Here is a 23,193-nt window from a genome sequence, read left to right as displayed (position 1 = left end):
CCGGGAATGGCCGTGTGGAGGAAAAGTAAACGCGCCCGCGAGCTTCTATTTCCCCAGAGATGCCTGCAAACGTAGTCTCGTGAACCACGACTGGAAATGGCAGTTAAAAGTTTGTTTCCTCTGCTTTTTATAAGTTTTGATGACATCAGAGCTGCGACACCTGTTGAGCTACAACCTCTGTTGCTGCAATGCATACTGAGCTGCATAGTACAGTTGTTTACCTAGCGGGTGTGACCCCAACAGAGGACATTCATGTTTCATTATGTTTTTCATGATTGATTGAACATAGCTCTGAAAACTTGGGATATTGTTTTAAACCTAACCCTGATTTCAACTTCTCCAGCTTCCTCTCTGTCCTGTCTGCTGTGTTCCTCAGTCTTCAGGATGCTGTTGGTTCACTAATGTTCTCTAAAGAAAATCTCTGAGGGCAGAAACAGAACAGCTGGATTTATACTGATACAAAATTACACACTGCTGGACTAGTACAAACTATGAGCTATGATGCTTTCACTGACCAAAATAAAGATGCATTTTTGACTTTCTGACCAGTCACTGGCAAGTCTGGAAATCAGCCTTTTCTCATCACCACCAATTTCTTGGTGCATTTCTGATATTTTGTCCTCTTTATGACTTCATTCTCATCTCAAACTGTTGAATTATATTTTATAACTTGTGTAATAACCTCTGCATTTGTAAATACCTTTGTAAATCATTGTCACTTTAGCACAAATGCCTCCACTACCTATTGTACATACGCTATTCTGATTTTATTGTATTCTATTATTAATACTTGTTTTTGCACATCTAACTTGTTCTTCTTTGATTGCGCATTTTTCTGACTATCTGCACCCTAGTTGTGTTACTAAGAGCTACTGTAACAAGTTAATTTCTCCATTGTGATATCAATAAAGTCTATCTTATCTTATTTTCCTTCCTGGTCAAACTTTAGATAATGTTATTCTGTTTCTTTCCAGGATTGCCACATTCACCCAAACTGAAAATACACATAGGAAAACAAATGGAGTGATAACCCTTTGGACAGAAAATAAACACAATCAACCATACAACATTAGTGGTCAACTAATATGGACTTTTAAAAGGCTGCCATGCATTATAAAATGAACAATGCAGCCAATGGTCAATACATTTTATTATGGTATCAGTCAGTACCACTTCTAAAGAAGATATATAGTACTTGGCAGGCCTTTTTCATCTGTACTCTTTCCCATTAAAACATGTTAACTGAGGCTTGCAGAGGTGTAGAGGTCTTGTCTGACCAAGAATTGCTACTCCTGGGAACACTAGCATCTGCTAGTGTACTAAACAACCATAGGCAATGCCACTAATTTATTTAAGGAACATCAAATATTTTGCTTTTCTAGAGGTAAAACTGGTTAGCAAAGCCTGCTGCTACATACTGTACCCTCTTATATCCAATGACGAAAGTAAAATTAGACTTTGCCTCTCCATTTGTTTTCCCCTGAGTCATGGCTTAGAATTATTAATTACTAAACGAAGCTGTGTAATCTTTGTTGATTTCTCGATTATGAAAGACCTGACAATACTACCCCCTTAAAATGCCCATATAGAATTTGTTCTTTTACACATTCAGTTAGAATAAAAATGCTCTTGAGGGTATAACCTGCTAAGCCCGCCGGTAGGTTGAGCGGAAGGATGCCCAATTTTCGCCTGCTCTAAAAGTTGGTCAAACACACCACCAGGTTTTGTTTTTTTTCCCCAAATTTCTCGCAAGAGGAGGCTTTAATGTTTTCAACAAAATTTGCTAAATTAGTTTTTCACAAATACGTTTGGTTTTACAACAATTTAAGGACATAAGATGATGCTTAGGGGTCCTTCAGGCATATCTGAGTCTACAGGTAAAATGCTACAGGAATGCTACACATACAGTACTGTGCAAAAGTTTCAGGCAGGTGTGAAAAAATGCTGTGAACAAAGATGCTTTCAAAAATGGAAGTGTTAATCAACAAAATGCAGTAAATGAACAAAAGAGAAATCTACATAAAATCAATATTTGGTGTGACCACCCTTTGCCTTCAAAACAGCATAAATTCTTCTAGGTACACTTGCACACAGTTTATGAAGGAACTCGGCTGGTAGGTTGTTCCAAACATCTTGGAGAACTAACCACAGATCTTCTGTGGATGTAGGCTTTTTCACATACTTCTGTCTCTTCACGTAATCCCAGACACACTCCATGATGTTGAGATCAGGGCTCTGTGGGGGCCATACCATCACTTCCAGTAAGTCTTGATCTTCTTTACGCTGAAGATAGTTCTTAATGACTTTGGCTGTATGTTTGGGTTCGCTCACTTAGCATTTTGTAAACTGATAAAAATAAACAGTCAGTCAGTCATTTATATTTCTTAAAGCATTCTTTGTTTATGGCATTTTTTCACACCTGCCTAAAACATTTGCACAGTACTTTATGTTTTCTCCCCATCCCCTCATTTGTTGCTACCAAGGGAAACTAGAGAATCCCACCTTTGCTGCGAGGTATCCCACGTCTTCATAAGATGTTTTCCGGTCACATAATTCCCATGTGTATCCGAGGTTATAAAAGTGGTAGCAACGTTCGATTTACGCACAGCTCATTTATGCACTGCTACGCACATAGCTTGCTTGTTGCTTCGTGTTGGTCCTTCATACATAATGGTATGAAGGACCATGGTCTGTTCATTTTTGTGTATGGCATGATAGACACAAAGTTTGAAATTTATTTTCAACATTAAGTTTTAGACCTATTCTTTTTGGCACCATACATCCTGCCATCATCACAAGACACTCCAGTGCTTTAACATCTTAGTCACAATCATCATTATTAGGTTTGGACATCTAAGGCAGTAAGTGTCTGAAATATTTTCCTGCCATACAGATAGTTTCCATGCTCATGGAAATATTAAAGCAAAACATGTATTGTGGGCCAGACTGTCTCCTTGCAGCATGAAGGTCCAGCTTCCTTCCTCTGCATGTAAAGTTAAAGTGTCCTTAGGTGTGTGCATGCTTGTCTATCCTCTATGTCTATGTCTCTGGTAAGTTGTGTGACTGGCAACCTGTTCACCAGTATCTCACCCAGTGACTGCTGGAGATAAGCTCGAGTACAATCCATCTGCTGCTTAGCTTATTTTACAGTTAAAATAATATTTTGCCAGTATTCAGACAACACAAACAGTAGTGGACATGGCAAAGTAGCATCTCCATGCTAATCTTCAAGCCTCTGGTTTATGTCCCAAATCATTAATATTTGATAGGAATCAATATGTGGAGAGATGGGTGGTGTTTTAGATGGCCACAGATGTGAATATGGATCCAGAAAAGCTCTTATTCTTTTTCCCTGGACACACATTTTCTTTGTCTTTTTGTCCTTATGGTTTCCTTTAACTCAGGGTCTTGTGACATGCTAAGGTTGCTTTAACAAAAAACTTAGGATAGCTCACTGTTTTAACTGAAACATGACCTAGACTAAAGACTGTGTTCTTATGCTGGGACACATCCAGTGACATAAATAGTATGAGAGAGAAGAGCTTTTCATGGACCTCCTTGCAGACAAAGCGGTCTACATTTAAAGTAGCATGACTGCAGAGCACCAAAAAGCCCTAACACCATTTGAAGTTGAACCCAACACATGCTTGTTGCATTCATCCAGTTATTTCCCTTACATATTAGTTTATGATCAATACAATACGCATAACTCAAATGCAACATCGTCCTGTAGACTTATAGTTAAACCCAAAAATATACAGACCCCTATTTTACCCCTACCAACCTGTTTCCACAGAGTGGAATACTAACATTTTGGACAAGCCCCAATCCTCATTTGAATCTGATGGAAAATCTGTGGATGGGGATACAGATTAAGGTGATGGCAACGAGACATTTCACTGAAGATTGTTAAAATTACAGTGGAAACATGCAAAACACTGTTCAGCAACTGAAGGAAGGGTTTGATTGCTGTAAAGCCAAAAAAGATTTAATCACTCACTATTGAGAAATGTATAAATAATTTTCAACAAGCCAGTTTTGATTAAACAAATACAAGCATATAATCTTTTTCAGTTCATAGTGCTTTTACATTGTTTTAGGATCTTTTGGGACATGCTGGTCTCATCTGTCTCATGTAATCTGACAGGTAATAAGAATAATTTTGGACCTAACTGTATGTGTTTGAACAAACAATTAGCTGAGCTGCAGCAGGTAAGAAAAGACTCAGAATGTTAATCACTTTAAAGTGGTTAAAAGGGATTAAATCACTGCAATAAAAAACTAATTCAATTACTTAAATCTGACTTCAATTTGGACTCTCTCTCTGGTTCCACTTTTTACCCATGACCTTATAAACATTCACAGAACTCTCATTTAGGATCCTTCTCCAGTTCACATCTAAACAAGTAAACTTGTATTTATGTTTGTACAATACGAATAATATTTATGCTACAAATACAACTTCCTGTCTAACAGAGAAAGCAAATGAATACACAATTACATAAAATTCATACCATGATAAAGATCTGCCAACAGAGTTACCCTTTTTACTACTCTGAAACAAGAGAGATGCACTGAGAAAGTGACTGGTGACCAGAATTGGTCAATTTAAAAAGTTTACCAGCCTGATCAGTGAATACACCACGCATAACTGCCAACAGGTCGCTCTGACACAACTCCTCAGTGTTTCCCCTTAAGGTAACGGTCTGTTTGCCATGGGACTGTTGTTGACAGTAAGTCATGATTACCACACTAATATAGGATGATTAAAATGTAATCCGTGTAATCAAGTTGTCTCTTTCTTTCTCTGTGCAGTGAATGAATGTATGAGTTCCACTGAAAAATACCATTAAGCTCCATCTATTGTTAGGAATAACCTTTATTATTATGCTCATAGCTGTTTTTCCCATTTATACTATAGTGAAATAAAATATAAGTTCTAATGTTTCCCTTTTGTTACAAGAGGATAAGAATGCTCATAGACATACAGTACAAGGATAAATGGCCCAAGGTTTGTCATAAATGACCTGAGGCTGGGGCACTGGGGTTGATAGTGGTGCAGCGGGTATAACTGGGTTGATTAGAAAGCCACGACACACTTAGATTAAGTATGGACACCCGCTACTACATAATCTAACAGATAGACACCACAATGGTGACACATAGTCTACTGATAATCACTGAGGGAGTGCACATCCATTGCATTGGAGTGCCAGATATAAAAACTATATGTGACGTTCTATCGAGGCTCTTTGTCATCCTCTAACAGACGGCGACGGTCCGAGACGGGAGCCTCAGCGCTGATCTCTGTAATCATTCCTCTGCCTTAATTTAAATTAAAGGAGCTAAAAGTTAGAAACTGTTTGAGAGTCGTTCCTTTAAGAGTCAAAGTTAGATAGAGTGTTTGATCGCTTCTGGGGTTCAAGTACCGGAGGAGCTCCGAGGCGTCTGACCGCCAACAGGGTGCGGTAGCTCAGGCACCATCTTTAAGACCACTACCACAAGCAGCCATATAAGATCTACAAAACCCATTGAAGTCAACCAAAGCATACCAAGGTATTTGATTTTTCCAGACATTTGCTGAAAAAGCTAATACACTGTCCTAACAGCCAATGCAGTCCATATATTTAGTTTACAGTTGTATAACACAACAGACTGTGATAAATTAACTCAGCATTTATCCCTGATTCAATCCATCTTCAGACTTTTTTTTACAAGTAAAGGAGTTACACAAGAGTTGCTGTTACTGTGAGAGACAGTCAGAGGAATGCAAGGGATTTTAATAAAAACCATGACTGTTTTCATCTGCAGACTATAAAAATGCAAACCAAATGTCTCCAAAGGATATGGGGTTTTTCTGGTGCTACGTGGCAGGAAATGGAGTTTATGAAAGAGCTGGGGGTGGGAAAGATGTTAGGTTGAAGCCCTTTCAGTGTGTCAACAACTTCCAGAGCGTGACTTCCCAAATCAGCGAAACTAAAACAGTTCTGACAGCAGGGTTGGCCATCAGGAATCTCTATCTACACAACAACAGTGCTTATATATAATATGTTTCCGGTCACTAATGAGTAGATTCTTCTCAGAAGGATGACTCACTTCCAAATAAAATTAAATAATGGAAATTCTAGTGGGTTTGGGAAAACAACACTCCCATAAATGTAATTTTCAGGACTGTAGAGACCACACAACACTGTTACATTTTTTCCTCACAGCTGATTTCTCCCCTGCAGGCTACGTATCTAAAAACTGAGAAGTGGGCATGCCCAGGCTCGTTTTTACTAAGTTTGGGAGAGTGGTATTTGACAAACCTTGCTCACCATTTAGAGCTTGAAAGCCCTGAGATAATTCACATGTTCTTAGAAATATTTATTGGACCACTGGAACCTTAGCAGTGACATACCTGAAACTGTAGGAAAGGAATCTAATTAAAGTGAAGCCTGTGCATATGAGTCCATGTGTAACTGTAGAAGACAGCTTCCAAAAGCTGCATTCCAAACAGCATAAGTTACCAAAGCTCCGGAGAAAAAAAGGTAAGGAGAAAATGAATCATAGCATGATAAAATCATGATAAATCAGTGTATCCTCACTCCAGAGCTAAGTTTAAATTAGGAAAAACAATTCAAGCTGGTTGGTATTACTTACTTGGAAAGGGAAACTCCCCCTGCTTTCCCAATAAGCTCCTCATGGTGAAGGACAGCATCATTCCAAGGAACTTCAAGGAATTTCAACAGTGTCCTCATCCATTTTTCAGGATGGAGGACCAACTGTTCATAGTGCACAGGTAGGCATTTGTCTGCTGCCTCCAAGCACTGAGTGTACATAGTTTCTATCGCCCGATTCCACTTGGTCAGACAGTCCCGATAGCTGCCTAGGTCAAAGCCTGCAATGGTCACTTTCCGTGAGATCATGGAATGAACTGATGCCCTCCCATCACGAATCATGAGCACAAACTTGGCATGCGGAAAAATCTTGGCCAGGTAAGAGAGTGACTTCAGTGCAAACGGGTCCTTATTGCAGAGGAAGTTGGCTGGCTCACCATGTTTGACGATGATTTCCAGCAGGAAGGCCTGCATGGCAGCATCTAGCACCTCATCTGTTACACCGGCCTCATCCAGGCGCATCTTCTCCCGCCCCGAGCGGCTCCACATCTGCTTCATGGCCAGGATGCGTGGAATGACGCGTGTTTCTTCGCCGCAGCGCACGTCAGGGTGGGCATCTAACATTGCTCTCATCAGTGTGGTCCCACTTCTGGGCACACCCCCAATAAAGATCAGTGGCATGTCTTTGTTGTAAACAAAAGGTGTGCTGAGATTCTGGCCAGTCCGTAAGGTGGTCCGCATACTGCCTCCCAGTGCGGACAGAGGCAGGATTCCTCCTAGATGGCTGCGCTCCTCAAAGCGGTGATGACATTCCATTGCATGTCGGCCAAGGTAGAAGACTGTGACCGAGCTTATGACCAGACAGGCCACCATCAAGTTCTGCTTCAGCTTGCCGATCATGTCGTTGATCTCCAACACGGTGGAATGATTTCACCTTGGGGGGCAACTTAGGAAAAAGGCAGAGAAAAAGGAACTGAAGGGTAGTTAAGGTTCCCACCCTTTATAGCCGTTTGCTTTGAACCCAGCATGGACGAAGCTCCATGGTCCACAGCAGGTGGTGAGTCCCCAACTCCATGAGCCCTGTGTTGTGACACAAGATGAAAAGCACCGTTAGTTCTGAGTTTGTAGCAGTCAATTTTAGAAGATTTTAGAAGCAACGCTAACAAGGAACTGGAGAAATGAGCCGTTTACTGGAATCGGCTGATTTTGAGCCTAATTGGTCCTGACCAGTGACCGGAAACTGAAACATCTGATTTTTTAATCAATTAGTAAATGAAACACACCTAAGCGCTACCAGGTCACACTAACAACAACATTCTACTGTGGAAGTTATTAGTGCAGGAAGAATTTTCACTTTGCTGGTTTAACCATCAGTGAGGCATTATCCTCCATGCTCATGCTCCCCCATTATACACCAATCAGACACCCATTCACATTCAGACTGGTGTGTAGATTTAGTAATGCTAACGGCACTCATGCTTATTGCCGCTATAGAATGTAAAGTGGTGTCCAACATCAGTCCTCAAGGGCCAGTCCCCTAAGGTTTTAGTCATTTCCCTGGTTCAACACACATGAATCAAAAAACGGTTATTTAGCAGGCCTCTGCAGACCTTTATGATGTGCTGAGAAGGTAGTTGGACCATTTGATTCAGCTGTGTTGGAGCAAAGACAACAAAAACTGGCAGGACAATGGTACCTTGAGGACTGGAGCTGCACACCCATGGTTTAAAATGTCAATTCTTTAATGATCTTGTCTTTGCTGTAAATTTGTAAGAACCTTCATTATAGTGACTGCTCCCACAAGTTGGTATGTCATCTATTTGATCCCCTCACAGTAGAAAGGCAAGAAAAACGGTTCTTGATGAGAAATGTACAGGGGTTGGACAATGAAACTGAAACACCTGGTTTTAGACCACAATAATTTATCAGTATGGTGTAGGGCCTCCTTTTCGGCCAATACAGCGTCAATTCGTCTTGGGAAAGACATATACAAGTCCTGCACAGTGGTCAGAGGGATTTTAAGCCATTCTTCTTGCAGGATAGTGGCCAGGTCACTACGTGATACTGGTGGAGGAAAACGTTTCCTGACTCGCTCCTCCAAAATACCCCAAAGTGACTCAATAATATTTAGATCTGGTGACTGTGCAGGCCATGGGAGATGTTCAACTTCACTTTCATGTTCATCAAACCAATCTTTCACCAGTCTTGCTGTGTGTATTGATACATTGTCATCCTGATACATGGCACCGCCTTCAGGATACAATGTTTGAACCATTGGATGCACATGGTCCTCAAGAATGGTTTGGTAGTCCTTGGCAGTGACGTGCCCATCTAGCACAAGTATTGGGCCAAGGGAATGCCATGATATGGCAGCCCAAACCATCACTGATCCACCCCCAGGCTTCACTCTGGGCATCCAACAGTCTGGGTGGTACGCTTCTTTGATGCTTCTCCACACCGTAACTCTCCCGGATGTGGGGAAAACAGTAAAGGTGGACTCATCAGAGAACAATACGTTTCACATTGTCCACATCCCAAGATTTGCGCTCCTTGCACCATTGAAACCGACGTTTGGCATTGGCATGAATGACCAAAGGTTTAGCTATAGCAGCCGGCCGTGTCTATTGACCCTGTGGAGCTCCCGATGGACAGTTCTGGTGGAAACAGGAGAGTTGAGGTGCACATTTAATTCTGCCATGTTTTGGGCAGCTGTGGTTTTATGTTTTTTGGATACAATCTGGGTTAGCACCCGAACATCCCTTTCAGACAGCTTCCTCTTGCGTCCACAGTTAATCCTGTTGGATGTGGTTCGTCCATCTTGGTGGTATGCTGACATTACCCTGGATACTGTGGCTCTTGATACATCACAAAGACTTGCTGTCTTGGTCACAGATGCGCCAGCAAGACGGGCACCAACAATTTGTCCTCTTTTGAACTCTGGTATGTCACCCATAATGTTGTGTGCATTTCAATATTTTGAGCAAAACTGTGCTCTTACCCTGCTAATTGAACCTTCACACTCTGCTCTTACTGGTGCAATGTGCAATCAATGAAGACTGGCTACCAGGCTGGTCCAATTTAGCCATGAAACCTCCCACACTAAAATGACAGGTGTTTCAGTTTCATTGTCCAACCCCTGTATATCTGCAGGAGAAACCTTTGCATCAAGCAGAGACCAGAAATGTCTAATAATCTCTGATTGGTGCATCTCTAAATAAACCCTCTTTACAATTAGGCTATATTATGTTGCAGATGAAAAAAACCAACTAATATCTTAATTGCTATTTTTAGTTAAAACACTTACAGATTAAGTCAAAGTAAATATTTTAACCACACCTGTTTAAAGTATGACAGGCTGGTTTGTCTGAGCCAATCAGTACTAGATAAACAGCTATAAATATTAATGATGCCACCAGAAATATGAACTTTACCGTCCCACACAAGACAAGTTAGTATAAAGAACTGAAAGATAAATGATTAGTAAACAGGCCTTTGGTTGAGATTCTTTGCTTGCACATTCATCATATCTGACATTTAGCTTTCAGCTTTTAATTATAATTTTGCTGAGCATACCAACCATTTCTCAGGAAAAAGGCTACATGTTTGCACAGAGCAAACGCTACCAGCAAAGAGTCTACACACTTTAACTTCCCCACCAGTTCAAATAATAATCTGATAACAAAAAGGTGCTTAATAGGATATTTTTTACAGAATGTGAACTAGACATAGCTAAAGCTATACCACTTGAGTTCTTGGTAGAGCATATTTACAGACAAAGAAGGTTTTTCATCTTAAATGCAAAATATATGTATTTTGTATACAGTTTTGGCACAATTACTGCTCTGAGTGTTCTCTTCTTTCAGCAAATGGTATTTTTTGTAGTCTGTATACTCCAGTTAATGTTTATTTGATTACTAAATTAGTTGACGATTATTTCAATAATCGATTATTCAGATTGTTTCAGCCCTTTCGGTCCTTTTCTGTTTACTATAACTGACCTCACACAGTTAGCCAGCATGCAGTTGGATCTGGCTGAAGATAAATAGCTTAATTTCTTACCTCACCTAATGTAGTTCAAGTCTAAAACAATTTAATGGTGCAAAATGGTTGCCCTCTGCAGTTTAGCTTGACTTGTTCTAAAAGACAAAGAGCAACTGGCTGATGAACAATTAAAGACATCTTTAACTACACTCTGGTTGTTTTGTGACTCAGAAAGCTTTTTGCTTGATAATCAGAGGAAATTTGGATTTAAATTCTATTAATCTCTATCCCTTAATATATTCTACAGCTAAACAATACAATTCATCTGCCAATGAAATACAGAGAAAAAAATGCTGTAAATCCCATACAAAGAATGTTTTTTGCAGTATATCTAAGCCCGTGCAACCAGGCTGGGATGCACCAGTCATCACTTTACCATCTGCTTCCTCTCCACACCGTGTTACCAACTTCTTCTCAGGAGGGCTCAACATACCCAACGACCCATTTGACTGCTGTTGTTTTTGAGCAAGAGTCCTCTGTTAACACCTAGTTAAAGTGCTAAGAAGTGTTTCACAGCAAAACATCACAGCTAATGCTTTTCATTAGCCTCAGTGTGAGAGGGAGCTCATGCAACACTAAGCTGCAGATTAAGTATTCCTTCTGTGCAGTGACTTTTAGAAGATAGAACATTACTGGATTCTGACAGAGCACCATATGATGTCTATGTCATTCTCTTTTCCTGTTGTTGAGCTTTGTCTTTTCAAACCACCCACACATTCTCACACCTCTGCCTTCTCCTTGGTGCCTCTGCATTAAATGGAAGAGACAACCATTATAACCAGGCGACCTACAACTTTGCTAAGTTACCAGAAGTATAAAAGAGTTCTGCTGTGATCTCATATCTACTGAAACCTAAAAGTCCACCTACTTAATTTAAAGTGCACTCTGGGTAATTTCTGTTTACCAATACTTCCAAGGAAGAGCTAGCTAAAAAAAAGCAGTGGAGCAGAACAGTTAAAACAAGCTGGGTGGAAACTACTGCAGTACAAAAGAACACAACAGCACTGCATAGAACATGACAGGAAGGTAACTCATGCTGCAGATCAACCCAATGCAAAAAAGGTGACATACCAGATGAGTAAGGTGTGAGAGATGGTTACAGATTAGAGGCTGGTTTCACTGCAGGCCCCTACATTATTAACTCAACGTTACTTACATACAATCAGCCTGTGTACTTTACTACAGAAGATATACAAAGGGCAAGAAAGATGCTGTAAATCAAAGAATACTCTGGTAATTACATCTAACTCTGGACACATGGAGCTATTTCTGATAAATGCAAAATGACTGATCAGTAAGATTAAATTAGCTAGTGCAGTATTTTTTCTATAGAAATAGCACTGAGTACTGGGAAAACAGTGCCAGCCCCCCATGATAAACCAATTGGTGGGTTTGAGTATTATTACAAGCTTACAGCATTAAATTATCTGAATAGTGATGCTCTTCTAAGCATTTTTGAGAAAATTCCACCATCCTGTAAATTCAGACAGTCTCAGCTTTTTCCTTCTTAATGAGTACTTAATGTTCAGAACAACACAGTTTGGATCAGATCATCTGTCCAGCGGTCCATTTATCTGGGATTCGGGTATGAAAACATGATCACTGCTACATATGAATTGAGTTAACTTGAATTTTGAAACTGGAGAGAGTATACACTTGTAAGCTGTTGGTTTTTGGGTGGCTGCCTTTTCAAAGAATCTTGGATGTAATTTATTAGATTGGAAAGCTGGAACAGTGTGTTCTCAGTCTTAGCACATAGTAAACCTTCAGTCCTGACAGAAAAATGGCTCAGATTTGTTAGAACATTTCAGAAAACCCCAGAGAATAGCACTTTCTCTTGTCTTGTTGAAGTTACCTGCTGCTGCTGCATTTTTAGCTCAACAACTACTGCAGATGTTAAACCACAAGCAATAAAGTTTATGTATGTTAATAAAACACTAAATAAAATAGGATTTGTGTAATTTATGTTATCTGAATTTTAGCAGCAACAGGAATAATTGTTGCTTTTCTGATTAAAATAAATGTGATCATTTTCCTCATGGTTATCATATGGTGAGAATCTTATACCAGCCTGTGTGGTGCACTGACTAGGGGAAAAAAATGGGAAAAAAAGTTGGTATTTACTTGGTGAAACCTTCCAACGGATTGGCTGATACCATGGTGGTGGTTAAGATACAGAGCATTGTGTTACACCTCACACCGGTGCTGAAATGTGTTGCTGTTAAATTAATTGAGCCTCTTCTCTCCCATTACCCATATGCATCTCATAGGACATTCTCCCATTGATCTGTTAGGGAGAAAAGGGAAGTGGATCCTGTGCTCCCAAGGTCAGCGGGAGAAGTGAAAACAAAGCAAATCACACATTTTACAATGAGGCTGTGATACATTTGTGACAAGCATAGGTAAGCAGGAAACCAGGAATTCCTTTTTCATTTTTCCATGTCTCCTCTGCTACATATTACACAATAACTGCTGTCAGATATTCTTAATTAAATGTTCTACTATTCAGTACATGAACAATCAGGAAGAAAACATGCCATTATGACTACTCCATGTAAAAGCTCCCAGGTTGACATGATTTTCTGATGTCAATATGACATACAGTATCTGTGACATTATTTGGTTAAAACACTTCCAACTACTCCAACAACAGAGTAATTCTAAAGACTAGTTCAGAAAATCACTTTACTTTAGGGGTGTACCGATCAATCGGGTCTGATTTCCATACTTCCGGCAGATCGGTGATTGGCCGATACTTACATGTGAAACCAATCTTATCCGCCGATCTTATCTACCTGTTGCGCAAGTTTTGTTTGTTTTTAAAAAAAGACTAAAGGAAATACTATGCTCTAAACTTTTCATTTATATTTGAGAGTACTACCTCGTACACTTAAAACAAGTTTGTATTGTTTCATGGGTATTGTTCAATGTTCATTCATTTATTCATTCATTAGGTTAACCTAACCGTCATGTATTTGGACTGTGGGTAAAAGCCGGAGTACCCAGTGAGAACCCACGCATGCACGGGGAGAACATGCAAACTCCATGCAGAAGACCCCCAGCTGGGAGTCGAACCCAGAACCTTCTTGCTGCAAGGCAACAGTACTACCAACTGTGCCACCATGCATTGTTCAATGTTTTTCAATAAAATAAGATTGGAATATTCAAAGGGGATTGTGACCTTATAAACTTCTGACAGCGTCAGTTATAAAAAAAATTAAAATAAGAAAGTTGGTATTGGCCAAAATCGGCATCAGCAGATCAGGCTTTTTAAAGATGGGTAATGGTGATTGGTCAGAAAACTGCAATTGTTGCCACCCCTAGTTTATTTGCTTACAAAAATTAATCTATTAATCAATGGATTAATTCCGACCTAAACTGAATGAAGCATGATTTGAAATTTAAACTGGATGGAGAAACAGATGGAAGCGATGCTTCATTGAGACACCCAAAGATCCGATTACAAGTACAGAAGACATTCAGTATGCACCGTTTAGACTTTTCCTGGCCGATCCAAATTTCTGCTTTTCCTTGAGGTCTGACCTATAGATTCCGATTTAGACCAATTGGCACTTTTTTAAAGAAATATAGTACACAAAAGAGAAAAAATATGCTGTGTGCTCACTGATAGAAGTAGTAGTTTTGTCAAGGCATGTCAAGATTATCCACATTTATTTATCAAAGCATATGTCTCTAACAGAATCAGATTTATGCAAAACTCTAAAAATATTTGTCTGTCTACTTACATGTTCATGTACTTCGATGGCATCCCGTTCTTATTCTATAAGGCCCAATGGTTGATGGACCCATCGTTGCCAGCAACAGCAACTTTAACTATTCTCTAAACATCTTCCAAGGTTCGGAGTGTGTTCATGTTAGATGAGGGGATTCAATAACTTTCTAGAACAAAACTGCTCCGTTAAAACAAACTTTATGCCCACCTAGGCGGACGGTGACATCTTCACAGACAGCGGCATGTAGGCAGACATCTTGGTGTCAAAGGTGGTCAGCCCGTAATGAAAACCAGAACTGCAGCTTTGGTTTAAAATTATCCCAAAGGTTTTCAAGAAGGTTGAGGTCAGGTTTCTCCACACCAACCTTTATACACCTGCAGCCATGGAAGTGATTGGAACACCAAAATGTATTGATTTGGTGGTGGGACCAAACACTTTTGGCAATATAGTGTGTATACAACGAGCACTGTTAGTGGTTCTTAATCCTCTTTAGATCCACCTTAAACTTAGACAAAAACAAAACTGGACTAAATTATTCTACACCGATCACAGATTCTTCTAAATACAACTTGTAATCTATAAAATCTTGAATCTATTAATGAAAAGGAAAAAAAATTTAATTATAGGCAAAATTCTAAACTACTGCTACACAATATTAGTAATGGCAATAGTAGGGTTGTTAAAATAATCAATATTTGCATATATTTTATAATAGAAAAATTTAATTTTTCAAAGATACTCATTTGCATCAAAATCAAAATAAACGTACCCATTCTTATTTGTCCAAAGTGTGAAAGTTCATCCAGCAGCAGTGCTGCAGTAACAGAGACACTCCCTCCCCTCCCTGCAGCCTCACCTGACCTAAACAATGAGCTGCAGCTGGAAGTTTGAAACTCTGCTAACAGGGCGAGTATATCCAGAAACAAACCAGTGCCCCTCCCTCCACTTCTCATCTGCTTAGTTATTAAAAGGCACTAGAAGGTAATGTTGCTAATAATAATACCACAGCTTTATGGTAGAGCCAGACTGAAGCTGATGGTTAGAGCAGAGAGAGGTAAGACCCACAGCAAACCTACCCTGCTGCTGTAGCTGATCTCTAAAGAAAATATTCAGCACCAGAAAGACAGACGTTGTACAGAGCTGTAGCTGAATGGACCAGATCCTTGTTTACACTGTAGAATATGCTTTGTATACACTAGACCAAGGTTTGTTTAAAACAATTTCATTTAGTTTAAAATGATCCTTTATTTGTCCCCCAGTAGTAACATTTATTTGTATTAACAACAAATTGACAGGCAGATGGAAGCAAATAGTGGCACGATAAGATAATTACAATAAATGCACACTTCTGTAAAAGGATATTAACACTTTTAATAAGTGTTATTTTGTCTTCTGTATTGCAAAACAAGGAAATTACACTTTCATTATATATTCTCCTAAACAAGGACTAAATTGTCCCCTACTTTTTGCTCTAAATAAGGAAGTTAAACATTGTCATATTGTAATTAATCATATTTTTTGCTCTCAACAAGAAAAAAAAGCCTGTGCTTAGTATCTGTATCAAGTTTGAAATGTTAGTATCGTGACAACCCTGGGTGATATTACTGCTAAATCTTGCGATGCCAACATTAGTTGCAATAAATCCAATTTGTCTCACTCCTCCTTTTCTCATGTCATGATGCTTCAATCGCGCTCTGTAACCTTTAGTGTATTGGACACCGTCAGCTGTGACAGTTATAAGAATCTACTGCATCTAACATGGAGAATATCTTTTTTTAGCTGTAATGCATGATACTTGGAATATAACTGCCAACAAATATTGTATTCCACGCAATCTTATGATATTAATTCTGCAGATATTTCAGATTGTGATATGGTGCAGCCCCATAGAAAAACTATTCAACTTGGAGAATGGCAAGTAGCAATGACCAGATCTTACAAAAACACATACTATCTTTAGAAGATACCTTTCTAACCCCAACATCAACCAATCTGATCACTTCACTTGAACTATTGCATTATAAATACCTGTAATGTATATTATATAGGGCTGAAAATAACATTTATTTATTTAGTTGGGGCCTGCCATAGCAATGCATAGGAGAGCAGTGTATTGGCACTGCCTCCCATGCAATGCATGGCAGGCACCTATTACTATTCACCTGGTCAAAACCTATCCACTTTAATGTGGCCCGAACCGCAGCGCGCACCCCCACAATATATACATCAAAACGTCCGGCTCGGTCCCGGGAGGTGTGCTATTACTTTTATTGGCGTTTCGGGTTACCATGGCGACGTAATTTACGAAAAACCACCCCCCCAAAATCCCCATAGGAATGAATGGAGTCAGGGGTGAAGGAATCCTCAAAATTCACTGTTTTTGAGGCTCTACTGTAGCGCCATACTTTCACCTAGAAACACAGTTTCACTTTCAGTTTGTAGAAAAATCCGCCGGTTCTTCAGAAGTGAAAACGGTTTGTTGATAACTGCTACGGTTTCTCTAAAATTTGACTCCAAGCGACACAAAGTTTGCAAGAAAATCACACTCTAACAGTGGAGATGGCAGTTACTAGAGTGTAGAAAGAGGGGATTTTTCCAGGAAAATTGAGTTTCAACTGGCCCTCACGGCCACAGATTTCCCTCTACAGTCACAATTTTCGGTCAGATTGTAGGGCCGGGCCCCTGCTTTCACACAATAATTTCACAATTGTTCTAGGTCTCTTAGTTTTCTGTCAAAACCCCCTCGATCGCCAAGACTCACAGGAATTCTGTAGGCCTCCCATGTATTTTCAATGACAGTTTGACCAGTAATCCATGAGTGACACCATTTATTTCCATAATCATATTTTATACTGTGAATGACATAGAGCTATGAAAATCTCCATGATTGGGGACGAGGGATAGCTGTCGCCCACAGTTTAAAAAATTTTCAAATACCATGTACGGTTTCCGAGATATTAGACTTTGTTCGGGAGCATGTTCAGGCATTTTTGTCTTTTTCTCCATTTTCCCCCTCTTTTCACCCAGTATTGTGTCTTTATTATATTTTCAAAAATAAAGGATTAATATTAATGTTCCCCTGTCCGTTCTGATAAAAACGGTCCAAGAATGACATCGATCGCCCCTACGGTTTCCGAGTTATGGCCAGTCGTTCGGGAGCATGCACCTCCATGTTATAAAGCCAGGCTAAGGGCAGACACAGAGTGAGGAGGTACACTGACGCTCTTTGCTGATTGGCTGATTCATTCCTCACTGTTCTATTTATAGCTTTGTGTATCTCCTACTGTATATGTCTGGATGTGATTCTGTCTTTCTTTCTGCCTCTCTGTGTCTCACACTGGGACACACACCCACACACCCACACACACACACATACCCACACACGCATGCATGGATTACTATCTTTCTGAGGACTTTGCATTGACTTTCATTGATTTTCATTCATTTCTATGGTTTAAACCTGACCCGACCCCTAACCCTTTGACCAACTTCATAGGAGGCAACTACATGGCGGCCATGTTGTGTGGGGAACTTAAACAGCATGTACTGCTGTTCCAACAGCTAGACAACAGTGATTAACCCTAAAGGTCAATTTCTTTCATCAACCCTCTATGCTTACTAATGATTATTTAAAGCTTATAATAACATACACAATGGTTTTAGAATAGCAAGCATGTTCTATATAACTAATAGAAATAACCCAGACCTGAAAGGACAACCATGCTGGATTTTCAAAATAAGACAAAACCTGCTCTACAAAATAAAAGCCTTTGCATTTTAAACCATAGATCATTTCAGGACTGGACTTCACACTACTGTTGGAGCTCCCCAGTGATGGGAATGGGACTATGCTGGTCCTTTGAAACAGGCTTACTGAAACTTCCAAAATAAAAGCCCACACCTTCCATAGTTACTATGGATTTTGTGAGCTGACAAGTGCATAGAAAATGATTTTTAAATAGCAAGCGGGTTCTATTTAACTAATGGAACTAACCCAGACCTGAAGGGACAACCATGCTGGACTTTCAAAATAAGACAAAACATGCTCTACAAAATAAAAGCCTTTGCATTTTAAACCATAGATCATTTCAGGACTGGGCTTCACACTAATGTTGGAACTCACCCAGTGTTGGCCTTTTAAAATAAGGCTTACTGAAAATTTAAAAATAAAAGCCTCAGCCTTCCAGAGTTACTAGTAATTTTTTTAAACTGATAATAGCATAGACAATGAATTTTAAATAGCAAGCTCCGGTCCGAGAAGCACGAAGAGGCAGGCCCCGTCTAAATTTCTTCCGAAATTTTCTAGTTATTATTGTTGTCTTTGTTTCTGATCACTGATGTGTTGCTTTTATCGATCAACGACTCACAGTGAAGTTTCCTAAATAAATAGATTTTATCAAGACAACATACATGGTTTTAATATCAACAGTAAAACTGTAACAAGGACTTCCCTAATAGGTGTGACCAGCTGAACTACCTTTAATAGCTTATGTAAACAGTGGGTAACATTAGGTGCTTTCAAGCCAAATACATCTTCTAACTGTCAGCCAATCAGCATACAACTTCTTTGTGGATCATTTGCTAAGGCCTATTTAGCTTTTGGGGGGATGCATACAAATCTCAATGCACGACTTGCCTAACCCAAACCAGGATACTTCCTGGGATGAGCGCATTAGATGACAGATGTGCTGCTGTTAACTATGTTTAGTTAACAGTGGTTAATAGAGTACATCTGAGGTTTTTAATAGAGATGCATCAATACAAAAATACCAGAAAATATTGTTTGCATTGTTAGCTCAACCAATTTCTAAAGACAGACATACAACTAGTGAAGTCAATGTAGAGTGTTAACTTTCTGTATTTTGTTGTCTATACCAAACTGTGTCACATGTACTGTATGTCAGATATCATAGAATTGTGCCAAGCAATGTCACCATTAAAAACTCAGTTTACAAAAGCTCAAGACAAAATCTTTGTTACTACAAAAAGGAATGCAGTCTGAGAGAGTGTAGTCAAATACAAAGAAGAAAACACTGTCATGAAGGAATATCAACAGAACAAAGGAGTTAAAGAGAAAAGTCAGTTTATCCATGAAGGTAACTCCCTTAATAGGTCATTCTATTATAGGTCACATTCTACCTAAAAACAATAGAAACAAAGCAGCCATCTGGCTGCTCATGGAGATGGAGTCATCAGAGCTACAGTTCTTCCTAAACCTTTGTCCTTCTGTCAGTAGTGAGGAACAGTGAATTTATCATTACTTCCATCCAATAGAATCAAGATCACTCCAGGGTTCTCTGCTGCTGGACAGAATAATTACCGATTCCGGTTTACCTTTTGTGTCATTTCACATTTCTCCTCAGTTTCCAGTACATTTCTGTTTCTGTTCTGGGTAACATGGCGCTAAAGCCCACTAAGGATAGCAACAAGCGAGGTGCGAGAGATACCTTGGGCAACTCACCAGTCCATCACAGCGTCACCAAAGAGACGCACAGGGAAACCAACCATGCACTATCACACTGCAATTTAGAACAACCAGTTAACCTCACAAGGATGTTTTGGACAGCAGAAGGGAACCGAAGTACACAGAGAAAACCCACACATACAAGTGGAGAACATGCAGACCCAAGGAATGGATTTCATCTATCTTCTTCTGCAAGTTGGAGAGAGTTAAATTCAAGACGTTTTAAAGACATTTTTAAAACCACCAAGATTTTAATTTAAGACTTACGTAAATTAAATTTTGTATGTCTAAATATATCAATGAACGCTTTACTTAAGATGTCGTCTTTAGAATTTAGAACAAAGATTTTACCGATTCAGTATAAAATATATCTACATCCACGAATATGCTGTTGACCTGAGAGATCCTTTGAGCACGTGCAAGTAGCTTCTGCTCAGTTGATAATTGAGATATAGTTTACACAGCTCTGGGTCCGACCGCATTTTTGATTCCCCGCATTCTGGGCCTGGTAGTTACTGCAGCGAGAACTGCAACATGCGGACTGAACAATTGCAGGGAAAAAAAAAAAATCAATGAGAGAAGAAACACATAAACAAGTAAACTAATGTTGGATGTCTATATGTTCTTTTTCTCCTATTTCAATAATACAATAAGTGTGTAACAGAACACATAAGTTACAGTTTGGTACGCTCCTAGGTTTTGAGTTCGGTGCAAAAGATAAAAGAAGCACATGGCAAATGTACGTTTTATTTCACCTATTTTAAACAGAAAATAAACAGAGAAAGTATCCATTGTTGTAAGGATGCTTTAACTGCAACCTCATTGGCAAAAAATAATGCATATATCTAACAACATGTCTTGCATTGCTGTCATTGTGATCAGTTTCAAGGAAATATCTTCATGTACTTCTAATTGGAAGACATGAGCAGCTCCTCTCTTTAAAAAGAGTAATAATCGCCTGTGGCAGATGTATTCATCATCTGATTTTTGCATATATCTTTGCCGTGATGATTCAGTACAAATACATATACTGTTATGCTTTTTGTCGATAACCAATCAAGCATAAAACCATCAGATTATTTCAAGCTGATTTCTCTGTGCATCTCTAGTTTAAAAAAAAAAGTCTTAACATTCCTCTACTGTTTAAAAATCCAAAAGGGCTACACATCAAAAAAGGAAATAAAGAGGAAAAAATAGCAGCATGTCAACCTCCACATGCTGCTAACAACTGCAGCTGCATCAACCCCCATCGACTACAGCCCATAAACAAACGGTGGTTGATCAATCAAAGGTTTTGCAGTTAGAAGCAGTGCAGGACATCAGGTCATATATCAGGAGATCAGTGTGGTTATTCTGGGTGGTCTATTGAATGTGGGCAAGTACTTCTTTGAGGGGCTTCATAAATATGCACCCTACTCTGTAGCTTGGTTGAAAGAGCAGAGATCTGGTTTACTGATACTAATAACTGATGTGGCTGTGGGTGGTTTTTCAGACAAGGAAAAAAAAGTCTGCATAGGCTGATGGGGCTGCCCTGTTAAAGGGCACAGGAACTACTCTGAATTTGACCTTCTCTCTTCCATCTAGACCACCTGCATGCAGCAGATGTGTTCCTGGCTCCTCCCGACTATCGGATACTGTTTTCTCAGCCCTCTGGCAGTTCTGTGATGTGTTTTTTCAGACATTCAATCCTGTAAGCCTGAAGGCTAGCACTGGATCACATCTTCTCACACGCAAATGACTCCCTAGATTTCCTTGCTGGACTTGCAAATGCAATAAGTCAAGTAAAATATATGAAACTGAGGAAATAAAATATCACTAATGCCCAACAGTGACAGGAAAGCAAAGTAAGCTAATATAGTTGTTTTGGGTTCGACTGCTACTCTGTATTCCACATCAGGACACAAAGACAGCTACCTTACAAACAAGGCCTGCTTTGGGTAAATATGAAAATATGAATACAGTGATTGCCTCAGGCAGACTAATCATATTAAAGTCCCGACACATTCCATTATTCATTGGTGCTATTTGTCAGCTCATAACCAAACTCAGTTCAAACGTTCTGCTATTTACTCTACAGCTCATCAGTAAAGGGACATACTTGTACAAAGGTAGAATATTTGTGTTGTGATCCTGATATTAACACACTCCTGTGTGTATACGGTAGACATAAGAAGTTAAGAGTGATTCAATCTTTTTGGTTGGGTAAAAGTGAAATGCTTTAACTGCATACTACACTAAATGAAGGCGCACCGCTTTAAATTCATGAAATATCTTTAGTGATGTTAAAGGCATATGAGCCCACTACGCCGATAATTAAAATACATGTTAATTCACTTCCGTGACACTTCCTCGTGAGGACAGCATGTAACGGAGTTATACGTCATCTTTCAATTAATGTTTTTATCAACAGCTCAATATGTGCGTATATCACCCAGAGGTGATTTTCCAGCCTGCTGGACATGCCAGACCCCCCAGTCCATCCCTGCCCCCAAAACAATTATGTAACCCCGTAGTTTACCAATCCGGGTGAGTGAGGGTAAAACATTAAAATAATATATGATGGCTATTCAAACCTGCTGCCAAAAATTTGACTTTAATTGTCGCAGCTCCGCAGTTCAAGGAGAGGAGCGGGGAGGGAGAGGGTCGTAACAGCAATACAGTGGCAAAAAAAACCTACCTAACGCTGCGGATACGGCGCAGAAGAGCCAGGTTAACCAGCGAGAAAACTTCCAAGGAATCCAGCGTCAGCGTCCAGGTTTTCACGCCGCGTTTAGGAGTCACTTTCCGGACATTTTCAGGGAACACTAGCCGTGTACACCGCACAGTGTTCGGGTTGTTGCACTGCCGATGGACTACAATCGAGTCATAAACCAACCAGACTGCTACAACCAGGGAACTCAACTCCTTCTGAAAGAAGAGCTGTGATAAGTCAAGAACTCATACAAGGCTGTGTTTCAGAGCTGCTGATTGGACGATATATAAGTGTGGGCGGAACAAAAGTCGATTTAAAAGCACAGTTCTATTTTCTCACTTGCTAGAGAGGTTACCAGTGACAACGTACTCATTTGGAGATATTCATACAAAAAATTAAGAATACAAGTACAGCTCCAAAAATATGATTATATGGAAAACTTCAATGTTTTTGCCACTCATTTCATAAAGTGAAACTCATATACATTCATTACAAACAAAGTGAAATATTGCAATCCTTGATTTCCGTTCATTTTTATGATTATGGCTAACACGCAATGAAAATTCAAAATCCAGTGTCTCAGAAAATTAGGATATTGTGAAAAAGCTAAATATTGGACACTCGTGGTGTAAAATTCTAATCAGCTAATTAACTCAAAACACC

At 39.5% G+C, this 23,193-nt stretch overlaps 1 protein-coding gene across 2 annotated transcripts in view; it reads right to left on the bottom strand.

Annotated features, from left to right (window-relative positions):
* tpst1 (tyrosylprotein sulfotransferase 1) overlaps positions 1-22,752 on the bottom strand; it is a 60,543-nt gene extending 37,791 nt beyond the window's left edge. For both annotated transcript variants that reach the window (XM_047392097.1, XM_047392098.1), the window contains exons 1-2: positions 22,516-22,752; positions 6,643-7,679 (exon numbers count right to left, since the gene is read on the bottom strand). In XM_047392097.1, the coding sequence (XP_047248053.1) occupies positions 6,643-7,499 (857 nt within the window). In that variant the 5' untranslated portion in view covers positions 7,500-7,679; positions 22,516-22,752. The remainder of the gene's footprint in view (positions 1-6,642; positions 7,680-22,515) is intronic.
* Positions 22,753-23,193: the final 441 nt, after the last annotated feature.

Source organism: Girardinichthys multiradiatus, chromosome 18 (genome assembly GCF_021462225.1).
Source record: "Girardinichthys multiradiatus isolate DD_20200921_A chromosome 18, DD_fGirMul_XY1, whole genome shotgun sequence".
Classification (NCBI taxonomy): Eukaryota; Metazoa; Chordata; class Actinopteri; order Cyprinodontiformes; family Goodeidae; genus Girardinichthys; species Girardinichthys multiradiatus.
The sequence above is the reverse complement of the archived record's forward strand: the minus strand, read 5'-3'. Positions and strand labels throughout refer to the sequence as shown.